At 35.3% G+C, this 24175-nt stretch overlaps 1 protein-coding gene across 1 annotated transcript; it reads left to right on the forward strand.

Annotated features, from left to right (window-relative positions):
- The first annotated feature begins 786 nt into the window (after window positions 1-786).
- On the forward strand, window positions 787-7138 carry LOC128204942 (neurocan core protein-like). Its single transcript, XM_052906342.1, has 4 exons — window positions 787-1137; window positions 4658-4736; window positions 6009-6184; window positions 6758-7138. The coding sequence occupies exons 1-4, from the start codon at window positions 787-789 to the stop codon at window positions 7136-7138; spliced, it is 987 nt and encodes a 328-aa protein (XP_052762302.1).
- Window positions 7139-24175: the final 17037 nt, after the last annotated feature.

The raw sequence follows: 24175 nt of genomic DNA on the forward strand, positions 1-24175 counted from the left end.
AACTCTCGACCCATTGACCTCTATAGCAAAAGGGTTCCTCTGCATGTTATGGCCAACCTTTCGACGAAGTTTAAGGTCTTTGGGCCATAAATTTATCATATTTATTAAAAAACGATTTTCAGCTTTAGGTAATCTTACGGTCACCACGACATTGACCTTCGACCAACTGACCTAAAAATCATAAGGTATTACATAAAATTAATGAAAATAAAGTAAATCAGATATTTCTAAGTTAATGTATTATACGACCAGTGAAATACGAAGGAAAATGACTTAAGTTAGGAAATGACTAAATATGTTAATGAATACCATCTCAGGAGCGTATGAGAAAAGAAATTGAAAGAAATGATAAAAAGTTAAATGGATTTTTTTATTAAACTGAATAATTATGAAATATAGAATAAGGTTCACATGATATAATACTCGACAATTAGCAGTATTATAATATTGATGTTTTCTAGTATTTGTTTTTTAGTCAGACATGCGCATATTACAGCGAGTTTAATTAAAACATATTTTGAAAGCACCTGATATTTGCCTGTATTGTAATGAAAGGATAATCGTTATTTTCTAATTGTCATTTATATCTAACAATATTTCAAGGTGTAAACATTCCAACTTTTCAATTTACAATACTGTCAATACAAAACATCACACAAGATACAGATACAAAACAAAAAAATAGAAATTGCGCAGATGAAGGATTAAATTTTTTTTTCTCTGTTTTCGGAAAAAACAGAACATCGTGTTTAAATAATCAACATTTTATCGTAACTGCGAAGAAAAATGGCAGATATAACTGGAATTTGTAAACTTGCATTCAAACTGAGAAGGCTGCAGTGGTTCGTGGCGTTTGTGCTATTTGATTCCACCGTAGCGACATCTCAGTTTCGAACGTCGGAACTTCAGTTTAGCATGGCATCTAACGTCACCATGCCGACAGTGATCTTCTCCCAGGTTAGCCTAGAACAGTGTTGGGAAGAGTGTACAGCAAGGGTGGCCTGTCGGGCCTTTAACTATTTCAATCTTTATAAACTGTGTGAGCTGAACATTCTTGAGGATTTCACAGATGCATCTACTAATAGACCTGTATTTGGCAAAAGCGGCGTTGTACACTGGACAAAGCAGGAGTTTCCGGTAAGTCTTCCAGGAGAATAAGAATATATCATTATGGCTTATAGATACTTTTATGCTAATAAGTTTTTTTTTCAGTTATAGTACACAAGCAACGAGGATTATTTTAACACCATAAATAAAACGACAAACGAATATTGAATGCTTTCATAGATGACTACTAACATATTACTTGCGATGAAGCACACAAATAAACGACCAAAGCGCAGCTTTTCTTTGACTAAAAAACAACAACAATGTACCACACAAACACATGTGTGTGTGAAGAGCAAAACATTTTGAGAAAATGATAAAAACTCATTATGCTCGTAAACCATGTGTTTGTGTCTTCTTCAAGGGATCAACGGACCTTAGTTCAATGTTACTTTAAATCGGGTATAAATCCTGCGACAGTGTATATCTGTTGGCAACCAGTGCGCATCAAGTTAGTATCCTTGTTGCGAAACGTTAGCTACCCGGCGGTGTACGCTCTGCAGCTTTACAGACTGACTGCATATCGTTAAGCAGCATGCTAGTGTCAAAAAGCAGTCTTACAGACTGGCGTTGAAACGTTCGCAGCATATCAGCCTGACAGCCAGGCGGCAAAAAGATAGAAACCTAGAATATCGGCGGTGTAACGTTAGCATGCTGACAGCATGGCAGCATAAAGTAAGAAGCCAAACATACATGCGGTGAAACGTAAGCAGCCTAGTAGTCTGGTGGCATAGAGTAAGCATCCACACAGACTTGAGTTATAAAGTTAGTAACCCGGATGCATGACCGTGTAACGTAAACTGCTAAAGTATGCATTGAGGTTATGCTCGCTTCAATACAGTGAAGCATTGAAGCATGGTGGGTTAAAGTAAGGAGCCTAAAAATCAGGCGGTGTAACGATAACAGCTTGACAGCGTGGCGACATAAAGTAAACTGCCAAACAGATTGATGGTGAAGCGTTAGCAGCCTTGCAGCCTAGCGACACTGTTAGCAGCATTACAAACTGGCTGTGCAATGTTAGCAGCCTGGTAGAATGGCGGTGTTAATTCAGCAGCAAAACAGACAGACGGACAGATAGATTGTGCAGCGTACAATAACATGTCAACAGTGCGTTTTAATTTAGAGGTATCACTTTATCAGATAACAAAAATAGAATCATATTCAGCCGAAACTTGATGGCTCGATATTCTGGGGACAGGCCGAAATACTTCGAGCCTCTAGAATATCGAGCCAAGCGGGATTGCTTTTAGAATTGTTTTTGATGTATTCGTTACAAAAAGTCTTGTTTACCTCTTTTGTAATTGGCTACGCTATCTCCGCAAGAGAAGAGTAGTTATTGGACATAGTTACACATCGAAAATATCATTTGTTTTTTTTATTTATTATAACAATTATTATGCGAAAACAACAAACATATTTATCAAAATGCAATGAAAATTATACATGGATAACAATTAGAGACAGAACAAAAAGTGATGGCATGTTTTTTCAAACTGTTAAACCATTAAAAAAAATGGTTATAATTATAATAAAATCAAGCGATTTTTATCGATTAGCGCCTTGTGCTAAATGAAGCCAAGAAAACAAATCAAGGTGTGAGATTCTTACTTGAACCCGCAGAAATGACATCGAGCGTGGAGAAATATCGACCCTTAAGATATCGAGCCATCCGATCGATTTATATGAACATAGAGTAAAATAAATCTGTCCTTTCAATCTGGTTCGAGCCAACGAGGATATCGAGCCATGAAATATCGAGCCAACGAGTTTCGACTGTATAAATCACCGTCAGCAAAAAGTTAACTTAACGATTTTTAGAGAATTATTGTCTGATGAATAGTTACAGTGAAAAAACCTTTGTAACGAAAGCGAATTCTTTTAAATTAGAAGGATCGTGATACTGTTTACCTTAACAGAAACCAATTTACTCCGATATTTTACAATTGAGGAATCATGTTGACTTGCGTTTTACGGTTTGGGATGGGGTTGGTGGCTCCGGACGAATCCCACCCCTCCTGAATCCGCAAGTGCGCAACGCGTTTTTTTAATGGTTTCGTTCTTATACGCATTTTGTTATTCTAAATACAGCTTAGAGTTGTATTTAAACAGAATAAAAGAAACTCCATAAGAAATAAAATAGAAATGAAAGTTCTTTATTGACGTCTGCAACATATATGAAGTGAGAACTGCGCCTTAGATTTCACGTGCATAGCACTAATTTCTCGGATTTTCTGCGGTTTCACTCGCTTCGTCAATAACTTTCCACAAAGATATTTTCCCTTTTGTTGAATTATATTTTGATAACTTTCTCGTTTGTGGGAAAATGTATAAAAATAATACAATTTATTTGTACAGCTACGAGACCCTTCCCATTCGTAATTCCTACATATATTCATTGTATGTAATATTGCTTATGCAATGATATTGCCTATCCATATCTTCAATAAAAGCTGAAATTGGACTGATTGTTTATCACTCTGTTAAAGTTAACAACTTTGTGAACTTCAGCGCTGTTTACTCTCTGGAAGATTCATATTAACACATGTGATCTGCAGTACGGTGTGTATAACAGCTTTGTCAACCTAAACAAAAATTTGATCAATCGACCCAATAAAGCCCACCTAGGATGTGATAGGGCCCCAGAATCATATCAAGCGAGGTAACTTTGCAATTATGCGACATTCCCAGTAAATTTCAAGGCCCTAATAAACACACCCAGCTTTTTATATACGAGTATATATGTGCTGTATTGTGTGTGGAGTTTTGTGCTGTTGTTCCATGTTTCTGGTTTGTGATTGTTTGTTTCTGTGTCTCTAACGTTTAACCTGTGTCATTAAACGGCGGTTTATTACTAAACTTTCGGCCTCTTGGCTTATTTCAGTAGTTTCAAATAAATAATGCAGTAAAAACATAGCATAATCCTGGAGATATTCATATTTGTATTCAGTTATAGACAAGTTCATTTTTCAATTATCGGTATTAGGAATAACACGATATGACAATCAAAATACATGTTTGTTTAAAAATATTGTAAAAAAGCATAATCGCACAAAGAACCCGCTCTCATCATGGGGATGACCTCTAGGGTATATGGATTACCGAATCATAGTTATTCAAATCTAACTATTTCATATAACATTACCAATTTGTCAAGGGGAGCAATGTAGAAAGATAATAGCATTTGAGATTCTTGATATGTGCACATCGTATCTTCCAAAAAGGCCACAGAATGCTAGTAGTACTACTTAGTTTAAACAGATTAATTTAGTTTAATTAGATACAAAAATGATTGTGCAATGTGCAAATTACTAATGTCCAGTTTTTGAACGGATCGGAATACAAGCAGCTTTGATTATATTTTATGATTCAGCATTATTTTAAAATCAAACAAATGATCACAGAGTAATGGTTATTGTATTATACATCAGTGCACATTGTCAGAATTATATTAATGCTTAAGGTATCATTCAATTCATTTCAAAACATTCTATGTTTGAATGAAAAAAGAAAGTGTTCTTGAAAACTGTTTCTATATACTTCTTATTTCCAGGACACTCTACCCTGTGGATCTAACACGTGCAACTTGGGAGAAAGATGCGACCAGCACGCAGGAAAATGTGAAACAAAAGGTCATAATCAGTACATACAAGATTTTAGTTATCTTTAAGGCCACTTTTATTTCATATATACCTCATTATATATTTGACGACATGCTTTCGACAATACTTTCGGACCAACTATATTGTTGAACTCTTCTTTGGTCACAAGAATTACAGTTATGTCAAGTTTTTACAAATTTGAGTTATAATACATTTTTACATTGTCCACTACTTCTTTGTACAAAACGCGTTGTTTAGTTTCTTTCATTGTATTCAAGGTAGGTGTGATTAGTTTCATATATGCACCCATATTAACCCGTATGTTACCAAAAGTTCCGAGCTTGTAAGTCCACATTTAATTGAATAAGGGCTAGTGAATATACATTTTGGTGGTTACTAAGTAAACTATTTTACAACCAAAACATGTTTATTTAATCCATATTTATGGATATTTTGCACTCAGAAATGCTTACAAATTATATCCCGATGATATGTAAAGTTAAAATAAATTCCGTTGTGAAAATAGCGAATTAACTTTAATTCATAGCATTCGGTTTAAAACAATTAGAAAGAAATGTCAAAAATGTGCGGGTATCGCTAAAGGTATTTTGTAGGAGTTGCCAACGCAATAAAATATTATATTTTTCCATATAAAAATTGTTTTGCTAAGATAAGTTTTAGTAGCTATTGCTCCATTTGAATGCATTCGCTTCTTTGTGTATTAAATATAGTTCAAATCGCTTAGTGTGTATTATTTTGTTTAGAATAAAGGTAGACTTTCTTTATATGTATATTGATTATCTTTTATTTATTTCAACAATAGCGCCGCGGAACGAATGTCATCGCTGTGTAGTTACTAATTCTAAAAAAAAGGCATGACTCAACAATTGTTAACACCAGAGTTTTGACCTTGGCGTTTATAAGTGTTTTGGCAACGGCAAAGTTTTTATAGGGCTTCATATTAATATCTTGTACGGTTTTTGACGACCAAAAATAAAGTGTTTGCAAACAGGAGACAACAATGCTGTAACGATAACCATGACAAGTTTCATTGGAAAAGCCGAGCTTCATTTGCCATATAAATTCTTAGACCTCCTCTGTACTCGAATTTCGAATAATCGTTTACTCACAATACGATGAAATTAAAATTGGTTATTGTTAACACATAATAAACATGCTTGTAAAACAGCTCATGAGATAATTGTTAATTACTGTTTAAACATATCTGATAGAAGAACATTTTACTGGATGTAATTAATACCACTGAAATTTCAACAATTATCGACCAAATGTGCCTTTCAGAATGTGGACCGCTTCTTGTATCGAATGAGATTGTCGTTGGAGGGAATATGAACGGGATTGGCAGCAAGGTTCGTCTCGACTGTAAAGAAGGCTACGTCCCGTCGTTCACCAAGAACATTGTAGAATGTATCAACACGGGCAAAAGGACCGAGCACGACATGACTTGTGAGGTTGAGGTAAGATCTGATTATCAAAGGATACATTATTAAATATGTGTTTTTGCACTCTTTGACACTATCTATGCTAAGTCACTCTCGTCGGCACGATGTTATGCGTGAGTTCGGTCTTGTGTTCGATAAGAAACCAAAATAACCCGGAAAAACCAACGTGGTTAAGTGACCACCAATTTAGCTTACTTGCACACAGACCAGGTCTCGAGACCTGGCTGCCTTCGTGAGAAACAAGAGCGCTATACACTGCGAAGACAAAGACTTATATCTTGGGGAAAATGATTGTAGAAAGGTTCATCCCTAATTAATATACAGTTTTCCATTTTTTTATTCAAACGATAAGAAACATCTATAAAAAAGAAAAGTGATTGCACTGTGGAAACCCAATACTTTCGACTCTTTTTTAAGTTATATTAAGCTGTTGTACAACAGGTACGAACGATACTTACACCATTTATATTTCTAAAATCAAGTATACAATAGTGTGTTCATTTCTGGGAGGTAAAGGTTTAATGAATATTAAGTTTTAACAGAAAAGTGAATCCCCTTGTAATTAATTGATTACCTTGTTTCTAATAGTGTGAGGCTGGCTGGAGAAGGTTCCAAACGTCTTGTTACCAGCTGTGTGGTTCGGAGGAAACTTGGATCGATGCAAAGAGCAAATGCGAGAATGTCAACGCCTACCTTGTTTCGATTACAAGCCAGGAGGAGTACGACTTCGTCCACACCCAAATAAATGAAGCAAATGTTGATACAGTATGGATCGGAGCTAACGATAACGAAAATGAAGGGTCGTGGACATGGGAATCTGGAGATGCATGGGATTTCGAGAGCTTTGCTGCGACAGAGCCGAGTGGAGGCAAAGTGAAAAATTGCCTTGGAATGAATGAAAACAAAGGATGGAAAGACTATACTTGCATTGCAATAATTAAACGTTATTTATGTGAGAAGAAGATATGAACAAGCATCAAAATGTTTTTTTGTTATGATTTTCCGTTTGTACTCTACCATAATCCTACAATCAGATGCTATGATGCCTAACACTCAATAGATATTGAACATTATTTTCGTTTGTACTGTTCAAGACTAAGCAAACATAATTCATTTCAATGTATTACCGCTTATCGTCGGACAAATCAACTTAAGGTACCAAAGTTTCCTTTGAAATCATCTAGGGAAGGAATTCTATACCAATGCCTTTATATTAAGAATGAATTGCGTGGCATGATCGAGGATAAGAAAGAGTTGGATTGGTTACAGTATGCTTATGCCATTTGCGTAGTTGTTTTTTAAAGTCAACGTCATGACGCGAACTAATTTGAAATCAGTGGCAATTAATTGTAGAGAAACGTCACCATGTTAATGTTTTAAAACCTTTGGCCGATCTCACTTATCCAGGTAAGAGGTTGATAATGCTGTGAAATTTGTCGAATGTTACCGATGGAATTTTGTGTCATTAGTTTGTCTTAATGAAAAATGTATTATGGAATGTTTTATGCTGTATGAAATAAAAACAGTAATTGAAATTGAGAGCTTAAGCAACCTTAAACGTTTAATATCGTGAAACATTTATATTTAGCTTGTTTAATTCATCTTTTTATTTATTGTTTACTTGAATGATATAATAAAAATCATTGCAGGTGTGTGCATGTTGAACAAATTGTATATGTATGATGACTTTAAGTTCTGACTGATGGGCTTGTCCCTATAATTTGTATTGTATTATTCTGCTGATGATTGCTTATTGTACCATGGCATGTCAAATAAAAACCAACCATGTTTACTGCTTAAAATATAAGATAACGTCAATAATTTGAATCTTGTATATTGAACTTTTGTATTTCATTAATAATAATATTTGTATTGTTTTTTTACACTTTAAATATATCTGTTTTTACTACTTTTTATGAAACTACTTCTCTGTCCTTTATAGGGTTCCTGCCAAGAGTGAAATAAAACTATAGTAGTGACACGATAAAATGAAAAATTAGGAGGCAAAAGGTCTAGTTTAAGCTATAATATAACATGATCAGCTCATGATCTGCTAGTTTAAACATATTTACTTTACAGTGATTGTGCAACAAGTCATTACAACATTATATTAATCACTCTAGTTGGCACGATTTAACGCGAGAGTGTGGTCTTGTGTTTTGGGGGAAAGCGAAGATCGCGTCGAAAACCCACTTGTCCGGCTTGGTGACCACATACCAAAAACACATGCGCCCCATGCGCATCAAAGCCGGGTCGCCTAGGTGAGAAAGGAGTGCGCTTACAACTGTAGTGCCACTGTTTTTGAAAGTATAGCAGAGGCAATTACATTAACAATTAATTTCATTTTTTTTCAATTTTGTGTGTTGAAATTTGTATTTATTCGTACTTTTACGACGTGTATATATTGTTTGTATTTGTATAATTTCATTTTTGTTGATACGTATGTGTTACTTGTTAAGCGATTTTATGTTCTGTGTTCTTTAATGATCTTTATCGGGTATGTCGCCACGGTATTAGAAATGAAAGTACTAGGTCATGTTAACGTATTAACTATATCTTTAGCAAATTACATCTAGTTTAAAATGCTAGCTTAGTTCAATGTGTATAGGCTGAAGATGTACGTTATCTTTTTAAAGTTTATTTCAAGACTATTTGTACACGTTAACTATTCAAGCTTATCTCAGTATATTCTATTAGGACCCATCCAATAGTTGGTTGAAGAGTTTAAGGCAAACTTAAAAGGATTGCTGTTCAAATGAACAATTTTGCCGCAAATGCTGTAATATAAACCCAAATGGTTTCCATTTTTAAAGATTAAAACTTACAATGGAAAATACAAGGACAAGCCGAAATTTAATAGCAAAATACATCATACTATATATATATATATATATGTTGATCCTGTAATAACAAAACGTTTATTGCACTTGTCATATGCATCCTGCATTACTTTTCCTCGAATAAATGACGTTCGATACGGTTTTACTCTGTGTGTATATATTGTATATATTCGCTACCGCATTGTACCTAACATTACAAAGCGACGGTACCTGGTGTCCGTTAGTCTCGGGTTGATTGTTTTCATGTCTGTTAGAGGCAGAATGGACCAACACAGTTATATTATAAATAGCGTTCCCACGTGGTAGCCATAGCACTCAGGACCGAAAATGCTTTCAATGCGTCTTATTTTAGAGTAATGCAGCAAACATAGAATTCATCCTTGAGATAAATCAATGCAACGCTTGCAAATGTCAGACGATATTTGTGTTACTTGTCTATTTTTGCTCTTCATATATATCGCAATGATTGTTTGTACTGAAATAAATGGTATCTTATTACCCCCATCAGTTAATCTCTTGAAATAATTCATTAAATTATATGACCTTAACCAATCGGATATTAACACAGCCTGACCGACCTCAGGTGGTTCTTATATATTTCTCGTTGATAAAAAACTGATTAAAATTATTTTGATCTTTATACCAATCTAGCTGGTTGGGTTAAATTTGTAACGCTTTCCGAAATTAGAAAATAACATCATACGTGTATTCTCATACGCGTGTGTACACCCACACAAACTATGCCGCTTTCCCGTGTATACTTCATACGCGTGTGTATTCTCATCCTAAATACACTGCCCTGTTTTTTTTAGGCTGTAGGCCGCTAGACCTTCAGACTATTATAACCGTATCTCGGAAATCGCATCGGCAGATCGACATAATATTTTTTAACTTTTGGCGAATAAATACATATATATATATATATATATATATATATATATATATATATATATATATATATATATAATCTAAACACAGGTATATAGGGGTCTGCTTTGTAATATATATATATATATATATATATATATATATATATATATATATATATATATATATATATATTACAAAGCAGACCCCTATATACCTGTGTTTAGATTTTGCTTCGGCCAAGGACCGATAATATCTACATGTAAATTGTGCCTAAGAATAGAATGTAGGTCATCGCATTCGAACAAGTTTATTTCCCGGAAATAAACACTGAGAAGTCTTCAAAACCCGGAAATAATATGGATCGTTTTATGAAGCAATTAAATGCTAATTAGGCGTAAAATATTAATTGATGATGTTTTAAATGAATTAATAATACTTCATTTATCTTACAATCAGTTTTTGGTGATTGTAGTTCAATCATAAGCATAGTTTCTATGTTTAAAATTGCTAAACATGATCGGCTATTACTTGACTAGTTTGTAATGAGATTGTTAGTTTTTACTTGTGTTTGTAAAATCTATGTCGCATAATAATTCTCTTGTGTAAGTACATACTAACAACCTTTTAACCATTACTAAATGAATTTATACACTTTTACCATTCAAATCAAATCGCGTAAAGCGTTGACAGGCTATCGACTTCATACAATTTGTGTCATAGTCAAGTAATGCCGAATGAAACGGAAAGTATGTGAATATTTCTCAGTTTGTCTCAGTAATTTCAGTCCAATGTCTTGACCATGTAGCATAATGCATATGCATATTAAAAATACAACTGATATGAATACGTTCTTTTTGTCCACGATTGACATATGCTGAGAGCACTATTAGGATTCATGTACATCAAACATAAGGGGAATAAATAGTATGTGGGTGATTCCACCAAGAGGTATTTGGCGTTTTAGAAAGAAGCCTTAAACAATTAACTTAGTTGATGTGTCCAATGCATTTTGTTGGAATGCACGTGGTTTAGCTGGCATATCTTTGTAGTAAATTAAATACGCCTAAGTCAAGTTTGACGTGAAAAGTAGATTTGACTAAAAATCATTTATGCTTTATCCGTGGTAGTGCAATTTTTATGAAACCAAAGCTCCCGATTAGGTTTTATATGATATTGAGAATTACTCCATACCTTATTACTAACTATTTGGCGTATTCCTCATTTCAAGTGACCTATACTTCATGATCTCATTAAGAAACAGCATTACACTCTAAGTTTCGCGAAGGAAATTATAAGCGAGAATATACTTTCTTTAGATGTTCATGTTTATAAATATGTTTTTATAATTGCATGACAATACTCACAAAGAGTTGCAGGCAGAAATCCATTCAACGCTTTAAGCGCTTTGATTCTTATACGCGAATATTTTCTCACCCAAATTCTACCGTCTACGCGGGTATTCTCAGCCAAACTCTACCGTCTACGCGGGTATTCTCACCCAAACTCTACCGTCTACGCGTGTATTCTCACCCAAACTCTACCGTTTATGCGGGTTTTCTCATTCAAACTCTACCGTCTACGCGGGTATTCTCACCCAAACTCTACCGTCTATGCGGGTATTCTCACCCAAACTCTACCGTCTACGCGGGTATTCTCACCCAAACTTTACCGTCGACGCGGGTATTCTCACCCAAACTTTACCGTCTATGCGGGTATTCCCACCGAAAATCTACCATCTATGCGGATATTCTCACCCAAACTTACCGTCTACGCGGGTATTTTCACCCAAACTTTACCGTCTACGCGGGTATTCCTATTCAAATTATACCGCTCTTGTACATCTCGGTCGCGTGACTCAGACTGTAACACCCCGCGAACATCTCTTGAACCGTTTTATTTTGATGAAGAGTTTGTATTGGACTAGTAATCCTAGGATATATTCGCTTGGTAAAATTTAGATATTCATGATTTGCTACTGACATTAATTTTTGACGTTGAGGTGTTAACCTGACATTGGTTTCGTGAAATCAAACCATGAAGAAGGGCGGTAATAAAGAATATGCAAGTATGTTCTAAACGCTTATCTTCTTTGACCTGAGTAAGAATTTAATTCTATTATTCAAACTATAATAGTTTATAACTCTCGATACAATTATTTGGTGTAACCAGGATTCATTAGTGTCCGTTATGGATAATGGAGTTATATCTTTCCTGGCTTTAATCAGCTGGATAACCTTTTTAGGCAGTTTTATATAACAGAGAGAAAAATCAAACAAATTCATGTAAACTAGTTATTATATAAAAATAATATGTTTAGAAGAAAAAGTTTAGTCAGTACTTCTACTTTGTCAAATAATTTTCGGAAATAAGACTATAACGTATAAACATTTGACTTACCACATAGTTTATTTAATATCCAACATTTGTTAACAATTTAAACACACAATACCAGCTGATGCCAGTATTTTACACGTCATATTTAGCTTAGGGGTCCAAATGAAAAATTCTGTCGATGTCAATATCTAGTGTGCCCACCCCTCGCTTTAATAACAGCAACACACAGACGTATCATGCTGTTTATTAGTGTTCTAATAACGTGAAGTGGTATTCTCGCCCATTCCTCCTGTAAAGCCCGCTCAAGGTCCGCAACGTTCTTGACGTCATCTCTGCTACGTACTTTACGTCCAAATTAATCCCACATATGCTCGATCGGTGAGAGATCGGGTGATTTTGCAGGCCAATCAAGGGTGTCGATGTTGTGTCCAGCCAGAACGTTTTGTGTGTAACGTGCAGTGTGGCAGCGAGCGTTATCCTGCTGTAGAATATCAGCATGACGGTTGGCTATGTACGGTGCAACGACGGGAACAATGATTCCATCATAATAGCGAACAGCATTTAGATTTCCACGTATTGTTTTAAGTTCTGTTTTCCCACTATATGAAATCCCGCCCCATATCATAACACTTCTACCACCGTATCGATCACGTTGGATGACGTTAGCAGGATCACCTTTGCGTCTCCATACACGCACCCTGTCATCTGCCCCTTGCAGATTAAATTTGGATTCGTCTGTGAAAACGATCCTGTTCCAGTGCCGTCTTATCCAGCCAAGACGTTGGCGAGCCCAATTTAGACGTGTTATACGGTGACGCGCACTCAGCGGAATGCCAACGTAAGGGCGACGAGCGCGAAGTCGTGCGGCCTTCAAACGATTACATGCAGTGAAAACCGAAATTCTGGTTCCTGTGACAATTCTCAATTGATTTGCGATCTTCCGGGCAACCATGAAACGATGACGTCGAGATGACGTCACTATGTACCGATCTTCGCGTGGCGTCGTTTTACGAGGTCTGCCTGACCGCGGCCTGTCCTTAACACTGCCTTTTTGAATGAATCGTTCTTGCAGACGAAAAATAGTCCGTTCGTGAACATTAAAACGACGTGCGACGACAGCTACGCGTATACCGGCTTCCAGCAATCCTAAAGCGATATTTCTGTTATCTAATGATAAGCCTGGGCGACGTCCTATGATTGTTATCGATATTTTGTGTCCAGATTATTTCAATGTGACCACTATACTATTCATTTGATAAAATTGCCGACAAAATGACCATGCCGACCACGTGAATTTCGAAAAAAATAGCAAAACTACTGTATGCAGTGGCAAATTAGTGATTAACCTATGTATTGATAATAAATAGGTCAACCATCTGTTGTTAAGACGTATTTGCTTAAACCATTTTCAAAATTGTTGACTTAGTTCAAAAATGAAAATACTGACTAAACTTTTTCTTTAGAGTATAATTCGAAAACAAGGACGTACTACTTGCCTTGTATTTAGACTTATTTTAAGTCCAGATTCACCAAAACATGATTATGAAAACGTTCGCGTCAAAGAGTTAAGTAAGTAATCGTGAAAGTGCTTTTTGACTGCTGCAGTTTATTTTTTAAGTACAAGTCGATATTAAGAATATATCCCAATCGCATAAAATGTATCGTGGCTTTGATTGTTTGTAGTGGAAGCTTTACGTTTGTAAGACATGTATTCTTAAAAAATCCAACTGAAACATTATGCAGTTGTTTAAGTGTTGGTGATTTTATCATTCCCTATCTATTATGTTTGCATTCAAATTAAGTCTTAATCAATCAAGTTGTACCTTCGTAGTATGTGTATGAATGATACACCTAATGTGACAAAGAAAGGTGTAAGGGTTAGGGTGTGGGTAGTAAAGAGTACATGGTTCTTGTACCTATGTTAATTGCAAGTAAACGCGGCCAAATTCCAATTAATATCGACTTTAAAAAAAAGAGTGTTACATATCTATTCTTCAGTTCCCTTCGTGATTTGAATTCACAGTAATTTCCTTGTTGATATTTTATATTTGCCTTAAAAATCAATTGTGAATCTTGACAATTATAACTATCCTAATCTAGTGGTTATATTGAAATAATTTGAACATACTGTTTTGCAATGAGAATACCAAACATTCAATAAAAGACAACACCTCCCGAGTAATTCTCGTGTACCGATATATTCATGAGTAAATGAAAAGAAACAAATATGTGGAAATCGTATTTCTTAGTTTTCAGTCAAGCTGTATCAAAGCAGTAACCAGTCAATACACTATTTTATTGATCAGAGATTATATCATTATGATTGCAGTTATTAAAGATGTGCAAGGAAACAAATTTCTTCAGTTGCAAAGCAGATAACTGTTAAATCATCCCCTTTTTGTAGTTAATATGAATCCTGAAGTTAATAACCATAACAATGTATCATCATGGTTTTAAAACAAACAGTACGATGTCAAAACTATTCAGGATTTTTCTTGCTAATGTAGAGCGTTATCACCTCTTTTTACCATTGCTTTTGATTTTGAGGTATTATGGTAGTTGTGTTTAAGGACTTGTGCAAGTTAAATACAGCATTTGACACTATGATAACAAAAATCATAATAATAAAGTATTTCTTAATATAAACAGCTGCTTAAACATAATTTACAAAGCATACTGGAACATTACAGCCATGCGCAAAATAACTGCTACTTAAAATCATATAAGTAACAATGGTAACTTGTTAGAATATCTTGAAATGATATCCCCAAGTTCATATTTCTGAAATGAATTTATTTGATTAAGTAATGACACCGTTTAACTTTTTTTCCTTTGATAGAGAGTGTGTATTAAACTTATTCATAATGAAGTTTGAAACAGTACGAATGTAGTCTTGCTTTATCAATTTGTTAGTGATCAGTAGAGGAAAAATCCCAGATCCCATCTTGTCGGTTTTCAAAAATATGATTATCGTAAAAACCAACGGGTTAAATACAATTGTAAGATCAAACCGTAAAAAGTGGTTGAAGTATGTAAGAAGCTAGTAACCCCAAATATATTTTAAACGAAGCAACACATTTATCAAAACAGTCGGTAACATGGAAATAAAAATGGCCACCTTGTAAAATAATTTCCAGCATATTTCTTATATTAGGGCGTGTTTCGACAGACGATGAAAAAGGTCCATTAATATTATCCTGTATTTGGCAAGTTATTTTAGCCAATCATACTATAAGTAGAAACAAACTTTTTATTAAATACTGTTTCTCTTTGTTTAGCTTCTTTCATACAGTAAATGCTGACAACTTTCCCTATAGTGAAGCATGAACATATGCTAGATATTGCCAGCTTCATGTTTTATAGCGCAAGTGTTGTTAAACATACACTGATGCTTTTTGAAAGGTCATATTTGTTGATCCTTCGGTCTAAGGTGTATTCTGACACTATCGTAACGTGTGCTATAAAACCTTTATTTAGACAAAACATGATTGTATTTCGAATATCTTTCAATAACGATTTCTAAAGATAACTCCCAAAGTAAATTTACATTTTACTGACCGTTCCAAGGCGGTACCTAACAATACTAGTTTTTTTTCTTTTATTTATTATATGCCTATCAAATTCATTTTCCATATCCAGCAGTGAAAACACAGCACGCCGTTTTGAAAAATCCGTATCACCATACTGTCGTTTTCTGATTCCGTATCATGCGAGTATCGTGTGTAATCTCGGAACTTTTTCCGCTTTGTTAAAAATAGCGTCACCAATAAAACTGGTAAAACCTGTCAACTTTTAAATACATGAAATTATCTAAATCACTCACGCTCCTGAAGCATGTCAGTATTCAGGAACATGCTCCTCATGTCTATCAAAGAACCATGAGGATAAGCACGAAGCAGAGAACACTTCCATTCTATCTAAACAGCTACACATGTACTTCAGTGAACTAGTTGTTGGGATTTCAAAGTACATAAATTGTCGCATTATCCATGTTTATTATCATGAATATGAGCAACTCGACAATACAAAGAAGAAACCGAATTCGCGTCATCTATAGAAATAGCGATTGACTCACGAACTTCCCTCAATTCTGCATATTATGATCGTCCAAAAAAACACGAATATTTACTTTGTTACGTCTACAGAAAATGACGATAAGTGAATACTCGTAAAATAAGTACCGTTTTATTGTGTTTTATTAGTTTTTGTGCTGTGACATTTTATAATTGTTTTTGTATTAGCGATTTGTTAATTTTGCTAAAACATAAAGTATTTGGTTCTTATTTTGCTAAATAAAGTGAATTCTGTAACTTTTGACTTCATTACACAAAACAACGTAACACATTCGAATTCATACGCGCATTTGACAGACGGCGGTAAATTTAAATCAATTTAAAACCGAAAAATAAAAAGGAATCATTAGATTGGCAGGTATATAATAAATGGAATATTACGATAATTTTTAGCTACTGAGTTTGTTACCATAGTTTTGCACATATGTATTGTTACATAATATTTTTCCAAAGATCGCAATTATTTGCTGGCTCAGGGATGCGCAGGTTGAAGGAGTGTACAGATGGGTGGACAGTAATGACGAACAAACACCGGCGGTGTTCACAGGTACTGTGACCTGTTCAATATATGATTTTACTTATTGTTTTCAAATTGCCAATCAGGTACTTGTAATATATTATCGTTAATTTATGTTTGTTATAAAATGGCTCGTATTGAAAAAAATCGCTGTCATTTAAGTGAAATATTTCGTGCGGTTCTACAGTAGAAACTATAAATTTTGAAAGGACAGTTTGGGGTTAAATCAATTTGAGAGGGTGGTGTATTGGTATAGACGTCCGCCTTGTCGAGAATAATAGTACATGCTTGCCCTCTTAACGAAACTATTCCGGACCGGGAACCGACACAGCCAAACGATGCCGAGGAACGTGCAAGACTGTGATACGCTAAGGCTATGCTTTGGAACGACATATCGTGTACAAATAAGATCCCTTCAATTTTTGAACCAAGGTTAAGTTAACCGTTGTGTTGTACAATTTCTGCTATATGTTCTCTTTTAGTGAGTAAAGATTCCAGCTACAAGTTCACCGTTATCAAATTATATTCCTGCTACATGTTAACTTTTGTATAGAAATGGTTCAAGATTACATTCAAGTCCTGCTATATGTTAACCATTTTATAGTATAAAATCCTACTATATGTTCACGTTTGAATAGAAAAGGTTTTAGCTATATGTTCATTGTTGTTTAGTGAATAATATTTACTATACGTGCACTGTTGTATAGTTCAGAATACTGCTAAATGTTAACCCTTGTATAATCAACAGTCCTGCTTTATGCTCAATTATCTATAGTTACGATTACTGTTTTATGTTAAACGTTGTATATTAAAAAGTTATGCTTTATGTTAAATGTGTTTTACTTAAGATTCCTGCGTTAAATACACTGTTGTAAAGTAAAGAATCTTGCTATATGTTAACCATTGTTTGCAAGAATCCTTCTGTACGTTCCTTATTGTATAATACAGATTCTGCTTTATGTTCTCTATTGTATAGTTAAAGTTCCTGCTATATGTTCTTTGTTGTATAGTAAAAATTCCTGCTATATGTTGACTCTTGTGTAATACAGATTTCTGCTATGTAAACTGTCTTATAGTTAGAATCCTACTATACGTTCACTATTGTATAAAAGATTCCTCCTTTATTTTATGGTTTTCGGTGGTTCATTAATGTACAACTGTGGATACCATGTCGATAAACTTACCGTTTGGAACAGCAAGTTTATCCAAACATAATTTCATTGTTTTTTTTCAGATTTTAATTGTTCCATTTTAAAATTGTGACATAAACAAAAACTCATGAAATGCTGGAAGGAAAATGCAAAAACATAATTTTATTTTGTTTCCTGTATGACGTCATTTTGTAGAAAATTTGCGCGGTTTTCAAATTAGATGTCAATTATATTTTGTTTGCTTTTTTAAAATTAGAAGCAGTAATTAAAAGAAAAGAAAAGTGTTTTTGTGTAGTTTTGACATATTATCACCTCGTGAGCACAAAGAGTATGATTTCACGAGTGGCTTTGCAATATATGTTCATTTTTTTTAAAGATGCCAGCTTCATGTTAACTGTTATAAAGTGAAGAATGCTGCTAAAAGGTTTGATGACTGTTGTATATTTAAGGTACCTCCAATATGCTCATTGTTGCAATATGTTTACAGTTGTATAGTAAATAATTGTGATGTATGTTCACTATTGCATAGTTAAGACGCTTGGTATATGTTAACTGACGTAAAGTTAAGAATGCTGATAAAGGTTATCTGTTGTATAATAAAGAATCATGCAATATGTTCACTGTTGCATTGTTATGATATCTGCTATATGTTAACGGTTGTATAGTGGAGGCTCCTGAAATATTAAAATTGTTGTACAGTAAAAATTCCTGCTATATGTTCACTCGTGTATAGTTAAGGTTCCTGCTTTATTTTAACAACTGTATAGGTAAGAGTCTTGTTATATGCTCAGTAACGTATAGTAAAGATTCTTGATACATTCTAACTGTTTTATATAAAAGATTCATGCTATATGTTCACTGTTGTATAGAGAATATTCCTGTTATATGTTAATTGTTTTATAGTAAACATGCTGTATGTTCACTTTTCCATTGTAAAGATTCCTGTGTAGTAACGATTTAAGCTATAAGTTCACTGTTGTGTAGTAGATATCCTGCTATATATTCGATGTTTTATAGTAAAGATTCTCCTGTATCTTCACTGTTGTATAATATATATGTTATATATTTACAGTTGTAAAGTTAAGATTCCTACTATATGTTGGCTGTTGTATAGCAAAATTGCAATCTATATATTCAATAGTGATGAGTCGTGTTAGATGTTCAGTGTTGTATCAGGAAGAATCCTGCCATATCTTGTCTGTTGTATAGTAAAGATTCATGATATATGTCCATTTTGTATAGTGAAGATTAATATCATATGTTCACTGTTGCATGATGGAAAATCCTACTATTTCGTCTCTGTTGTACAGTAAAGATTCATGCTATATGTTCATTTTGTATAGTGAAGATTCCTATTATATGTTCATTGTTATATGTTGAAGAATCCTGCTATATATTCACTGCTGTATTGTAAATGTAACCTGGGGCTATTTATTCAATAAACGCCTTGAAGGGTTCGATAATGTTTTATTCATATGCAATGGAAAAGAAACTTATAACAAACAAAAGAGTATTTTAGAGACACAATAAAGAGAAAATTTCACAAATACAAAATACACAATTATGAACGACATGCAAAATAGAAATTAAGACATATGAGAAGATAAAGAAGCTTACCAGGACAGCTATGATGTTTGTAAAATCAAGTAAAGTTAAGTATTGAGTCGAGAATGACAATCTTTCTCTTACGAGAAGCAAATGTGGAATGACATAAAGAAGAAAGGAACGATACAAAGGATTTAATAAATTGTGCATAGACCGTGAATATAACAATTATGTAAATAAAAAGTGTTCACTGCCATAACAGGATAATTTGTATTCACACTCAAGCTAATCATACGTAACGGAACATACACGCCTGGGAAACACTCGCACTAACTATAATTTAAAACCTGGTTACATATTCCCTTCGCCCGGGAAGGCATTTCTCCCGAAATGTAAATTTACCATAAGTATAAAGAACCCCGGTCTCCGATTAAAATGAATAAAAGTACTTAAATGCAGCCGGAAACTTAACACGTAATAAGTAACCTCTGCTAACAGAATTATGAACAACACAAAGAATAGCATTAAGCAGAAATGACAAAAGCATGATATATATGGGAGGTAATAGTTGTATGAAGTGTAACTTAAGATATAGCAGTTGTCGCCCTTATAAACGAAACTGACAGCAGATTATGAACCGATGACTAATTAATGGATTAATTATACACATTACAAGTTCAAAAGAATAATAATGATAATTCTGGGTAACATTAAATAAATAAAAAATGCTTATGTACATCTTTTCAAGCTACATAGAACAAAAATGAAAATAATCTAATTTGGATATAGGAAATACACAGTGAAATGTAATAACACGGCACAGAAAAGATCTCTGCTGTAATTTAAGCACAAATAGAGATAAGAATAAAACAAAGCAAAGCATATAACAATTGGAATATGAAGCAAAATACACAAACACCGATAGAAAATTGACATAATAATATGAAAATTATGTTTGCAGTGAACATTATGTTAATTAAGTAGAAAAATTAAATTGAAAGGGACACCTTGAATACTGAATAAAAAGAAATATTAAAGGCACAGTAACACCTTTACGAATGAAATTCAATCACATTTTATGGGATGATTATTACACGACAACGCGCTCAATATCTATCATAAATAGTACAGCCATGACAATACATGTATGTAATAGTAATAAAACTTTACAAAAGATACCAATCTGAACAAATGATACGAGCGAATACCACAACATGTCAATCGTACCAATAAAGGTTGACTATGATTCACAATGAACAATATGTATATAAGAAAACATAGAAATTTAAGGAGATAAAATCAAACTCTTTGAATGGATTTAAGACCAATGCATTTACAACTGTAATAGGGGAACTAGACAAATAACTCCAACTGGGAAGCGACCCATTCTCTATATCTATCAGGTGGTTTCCTGGCCCGCCTCGGCCTGGGCTGCGGTTGTTCAGGGGCAACCAAACTAATATATGAACCTTGACTAGGATCAGGAGAAGCAAAAGATGAGGGATTCGCATCCAACAAAGGTGATCTTGAATAAGGAGTCGTGGGGTCAACAGTAATTGGACTGGAGTCTGGAAGACCAGTGAGTCTAGGTGGTCGTCTACGTTGAGGAATGCTATAGCAAAAAGAAGACAAAGTTTCTGAGGAAGATAAATCAGAATCCTTGGAAGTATCTGCTACAATAACAGCTCTGGTAGGCGGTTTCCTCCTTGGAGCAGGATTGGGGACAGGCTCTTCAAGAGGAATGGAAATGAATGGAAGAAGGAAGTCTCTATGAAGAGTTCTATCTGGACCTTTCCTTGATTCTTGCTGAACTTTGAAGACTGAAACATCTGGATTTGGGATATCAAGAATAACATATGGGTTAGACTCCCATCTATCCGCCAGTTTGTGACGTCCCTTGATGCCGACTTTCCGTACCAAGACAACATCCCCCACCTCTAGCTTGTTTTCTTTAACTTTCCTGCTATAAATTGCCTGGTTGAACTTTGACCTTTTCTCTGCATTCTTGGCTCCTACATCATATGCGAATCGCATTCTCTCCTTCAGTTGATCAACATAGTTTGTGTGACTCTGTGAAGTATTGTCATCAAGGTTAGGATAAGTACCAAGGTAAGAGTCAATGGAAAGTCGAGGATGACGACCGAAGAAAAGATAATGAGGAGAGAAAGAAGTATAATCATGCCTTGTACAATTGTAGGCCTGGACTAGGGGACTAATAAAACTTTTCCAGTCAGCATTTAAATGTTCTTTCAGGGTACCAAGCATCTTTAGAAGTGTTCGGTTGAAACGCTCGCAACTTCCATTGCCCTGGGGATGATACGGTGTAGTCCGAGATTTCTTGACATTGGCCAACTTGCAGAGTTCTTTGATGACCTTGCAATCAAAGTTTTTGCCTTGATCAGAATGAATTTGTCTGGAAAGGAAAAGTGAACAATACAATGATCAAAAAGAGCTTTTGCCGTGGTAATAGCCGTAGTCTTTTTGCATGGAATGGCCTTAGCAAATCTGGTTAAATGATCAGTGATGACAAGAACATCCTCAAAACCACCTTTTGAAAGATCAAGCTTGAGGAAGTATATACAGAGAAGTTGCATCGGACGAGAAGTTACTATAGGGAGAAGTGGAGATGTATGCGTGACTGGTGTCTTGCGACAAACACAGCGTAAACAAGAGTTAATCCTTGTAACAAAATCTTTCTCCATGCCAGGCCAATAAAACCTTTGGCGAGCTAACCAGAGAGACTTCTCTTTACCTGGATGGCCAACATCACAATGAACCCCATTGAAACAAATATTCATATATGCTGAAGGAACAACCAGTTGGCGAACGCGCTGGCCATCATGTGTGGCAGCCCTGTATAGAACTCCATCCTCCATTACCAACCGTTTCCTTTCACGGAGTAATCTCTGGACTGGAGGGGGTTCTAAGGTACTTTCCTCCCCTGACTGAAAATCGCAACACACGATGCTCATGACCCGGGATTTAGTAGAATCTTCACGTTGCTCCTTATACCATGGAACCTGAAGGAATTCGTTAGAAAATTCTACATCATCACCTGCTTCATCATGAACTGGAGTAGAGGCAAGAGCTTCAATGGAGAGAATAGAAGCTACTTCAGCAGCACAAATGGTGTTGATGGCATCAGAAAACAGCTGACGGCTTAGTCCATCTGCATCCAAGTTGGTGGAACCTGACTGAATACTGAGTACTGAATAGAGAAGTTATAAGAAGACAGAGAAGCCACCCAACGGTGCTGTGCAGCATCAAGTTTAGCAGAGGAAAGCACATAGCTGAGAGGGTTTTTGTCGGTCTTAACAACAAACTCATTGCCATACAGATAGTCATGACATTTGTCTGTAACTGACCATTTGAGAGCAAGAAACTCAAGTTTGTGGATTGGATAATGTTTCTCTGCAGGGCGAAGACCTCTACTGGCATATGCAATCACTCTTTTAACACCATGTTGGACTTAAATGAGAACTGCACCAAGGCCACGAGTGCTAGCATCACAATGCACTACAAAGGGAAGAGAGAAATCTGCAATAGCAAGGATAGGAGGTTCAGTAAGTTTAGATATTAGAGTGTCAAAAGCATGTTGTTGTTCTTCTCCCCACTGCCAGGAAACAGGGGCTTTGGGTTTGGACCCCTTGGACCTTTTGGATATAGGATGACTTTCCAGGAGATGGTTCAAGGGCTGGGCTATCTGGGCGTAGTCTTTCACAAAACGGCGATAGAACCCAGTGAATCCAAGAAAAGCACGTAGATCTTTGATATTGGATGGGACAGGCCAATTTCTGACAGCCAAAGTCTTCTCTGAATCTGTATGTATTCCTTCATGACTAATAACATGCCCAAGATATTCTACTGAGGTTTTGAATAGCTCATCCTTAAAAGGTTTAAGTTTTAAGCCATGCTTGTCAAACCTAGCAAAAACAGATTCTAAACGATCAATATGCTCCTCAAAAGTTTTAGAAAAGATAAGAATATCATCGATAAAGACAAGACAGTCCTTGAGAAGGATATCACCCATGCAACGCTCGGAAAGGCGCTGAAATGTTGAGGGTGCATTTGTAAGGCCATAAGACATGCGATTACATTCCAAGAAACCAAGATTACCAACAGAAAATGCTGTTTTCTCCTTGTCTTGCTTCTCTATCTCCACTTGCCAATAGGCAGACCTTAGGTCTAACTTGGAAAATAACTTTGAATCTGCAAGTACACCAATGGCATCATCAAAACGAGGTAACATTTAAGCATCCTTTCTTGTCCTGGCATTTAACATACGATAATTGTCACAGGTCAGGAATAGCATAGAGAGGGGCAGTCCTAATTGTTATGAAGAAATTGAGAAATGACAATACAAGTTTTAACAAATATATTATTTACATAAATTACAATAAATAAAGAGAGATCTTCTTATGTAATATGGTTGAATGTCACTACTGCCACACTGTTACGCTGTTACCAGTCTGCCACTCCACTATCTTAATCTCCCGCTAACGTAAACGTCACACAGACGTCACCCGAATGTCGACAACGGCGTCACACAGACACCACATAGACGCATCGACGTCACACAGACGCCGACTACAGGAAATACAGGCGTCACTTAGACGTCAACACTGACGTCACTCAGATGCCAATCTCAATACACGTCCCGCCTCTCGACGTCCACG

This window comes from Mya arenaria, chromosome 10 (assembly GCF_026914265.1).
Source record: "Mya arenaria isolate MELC-2E11 chromosome 10, ASM2691426v1".
Lineage (NCBI taxonomy): Eukaryota > Metazoa > Mollusca > Bivalvia > Myida > Myidae > Mya > Mya arenaria.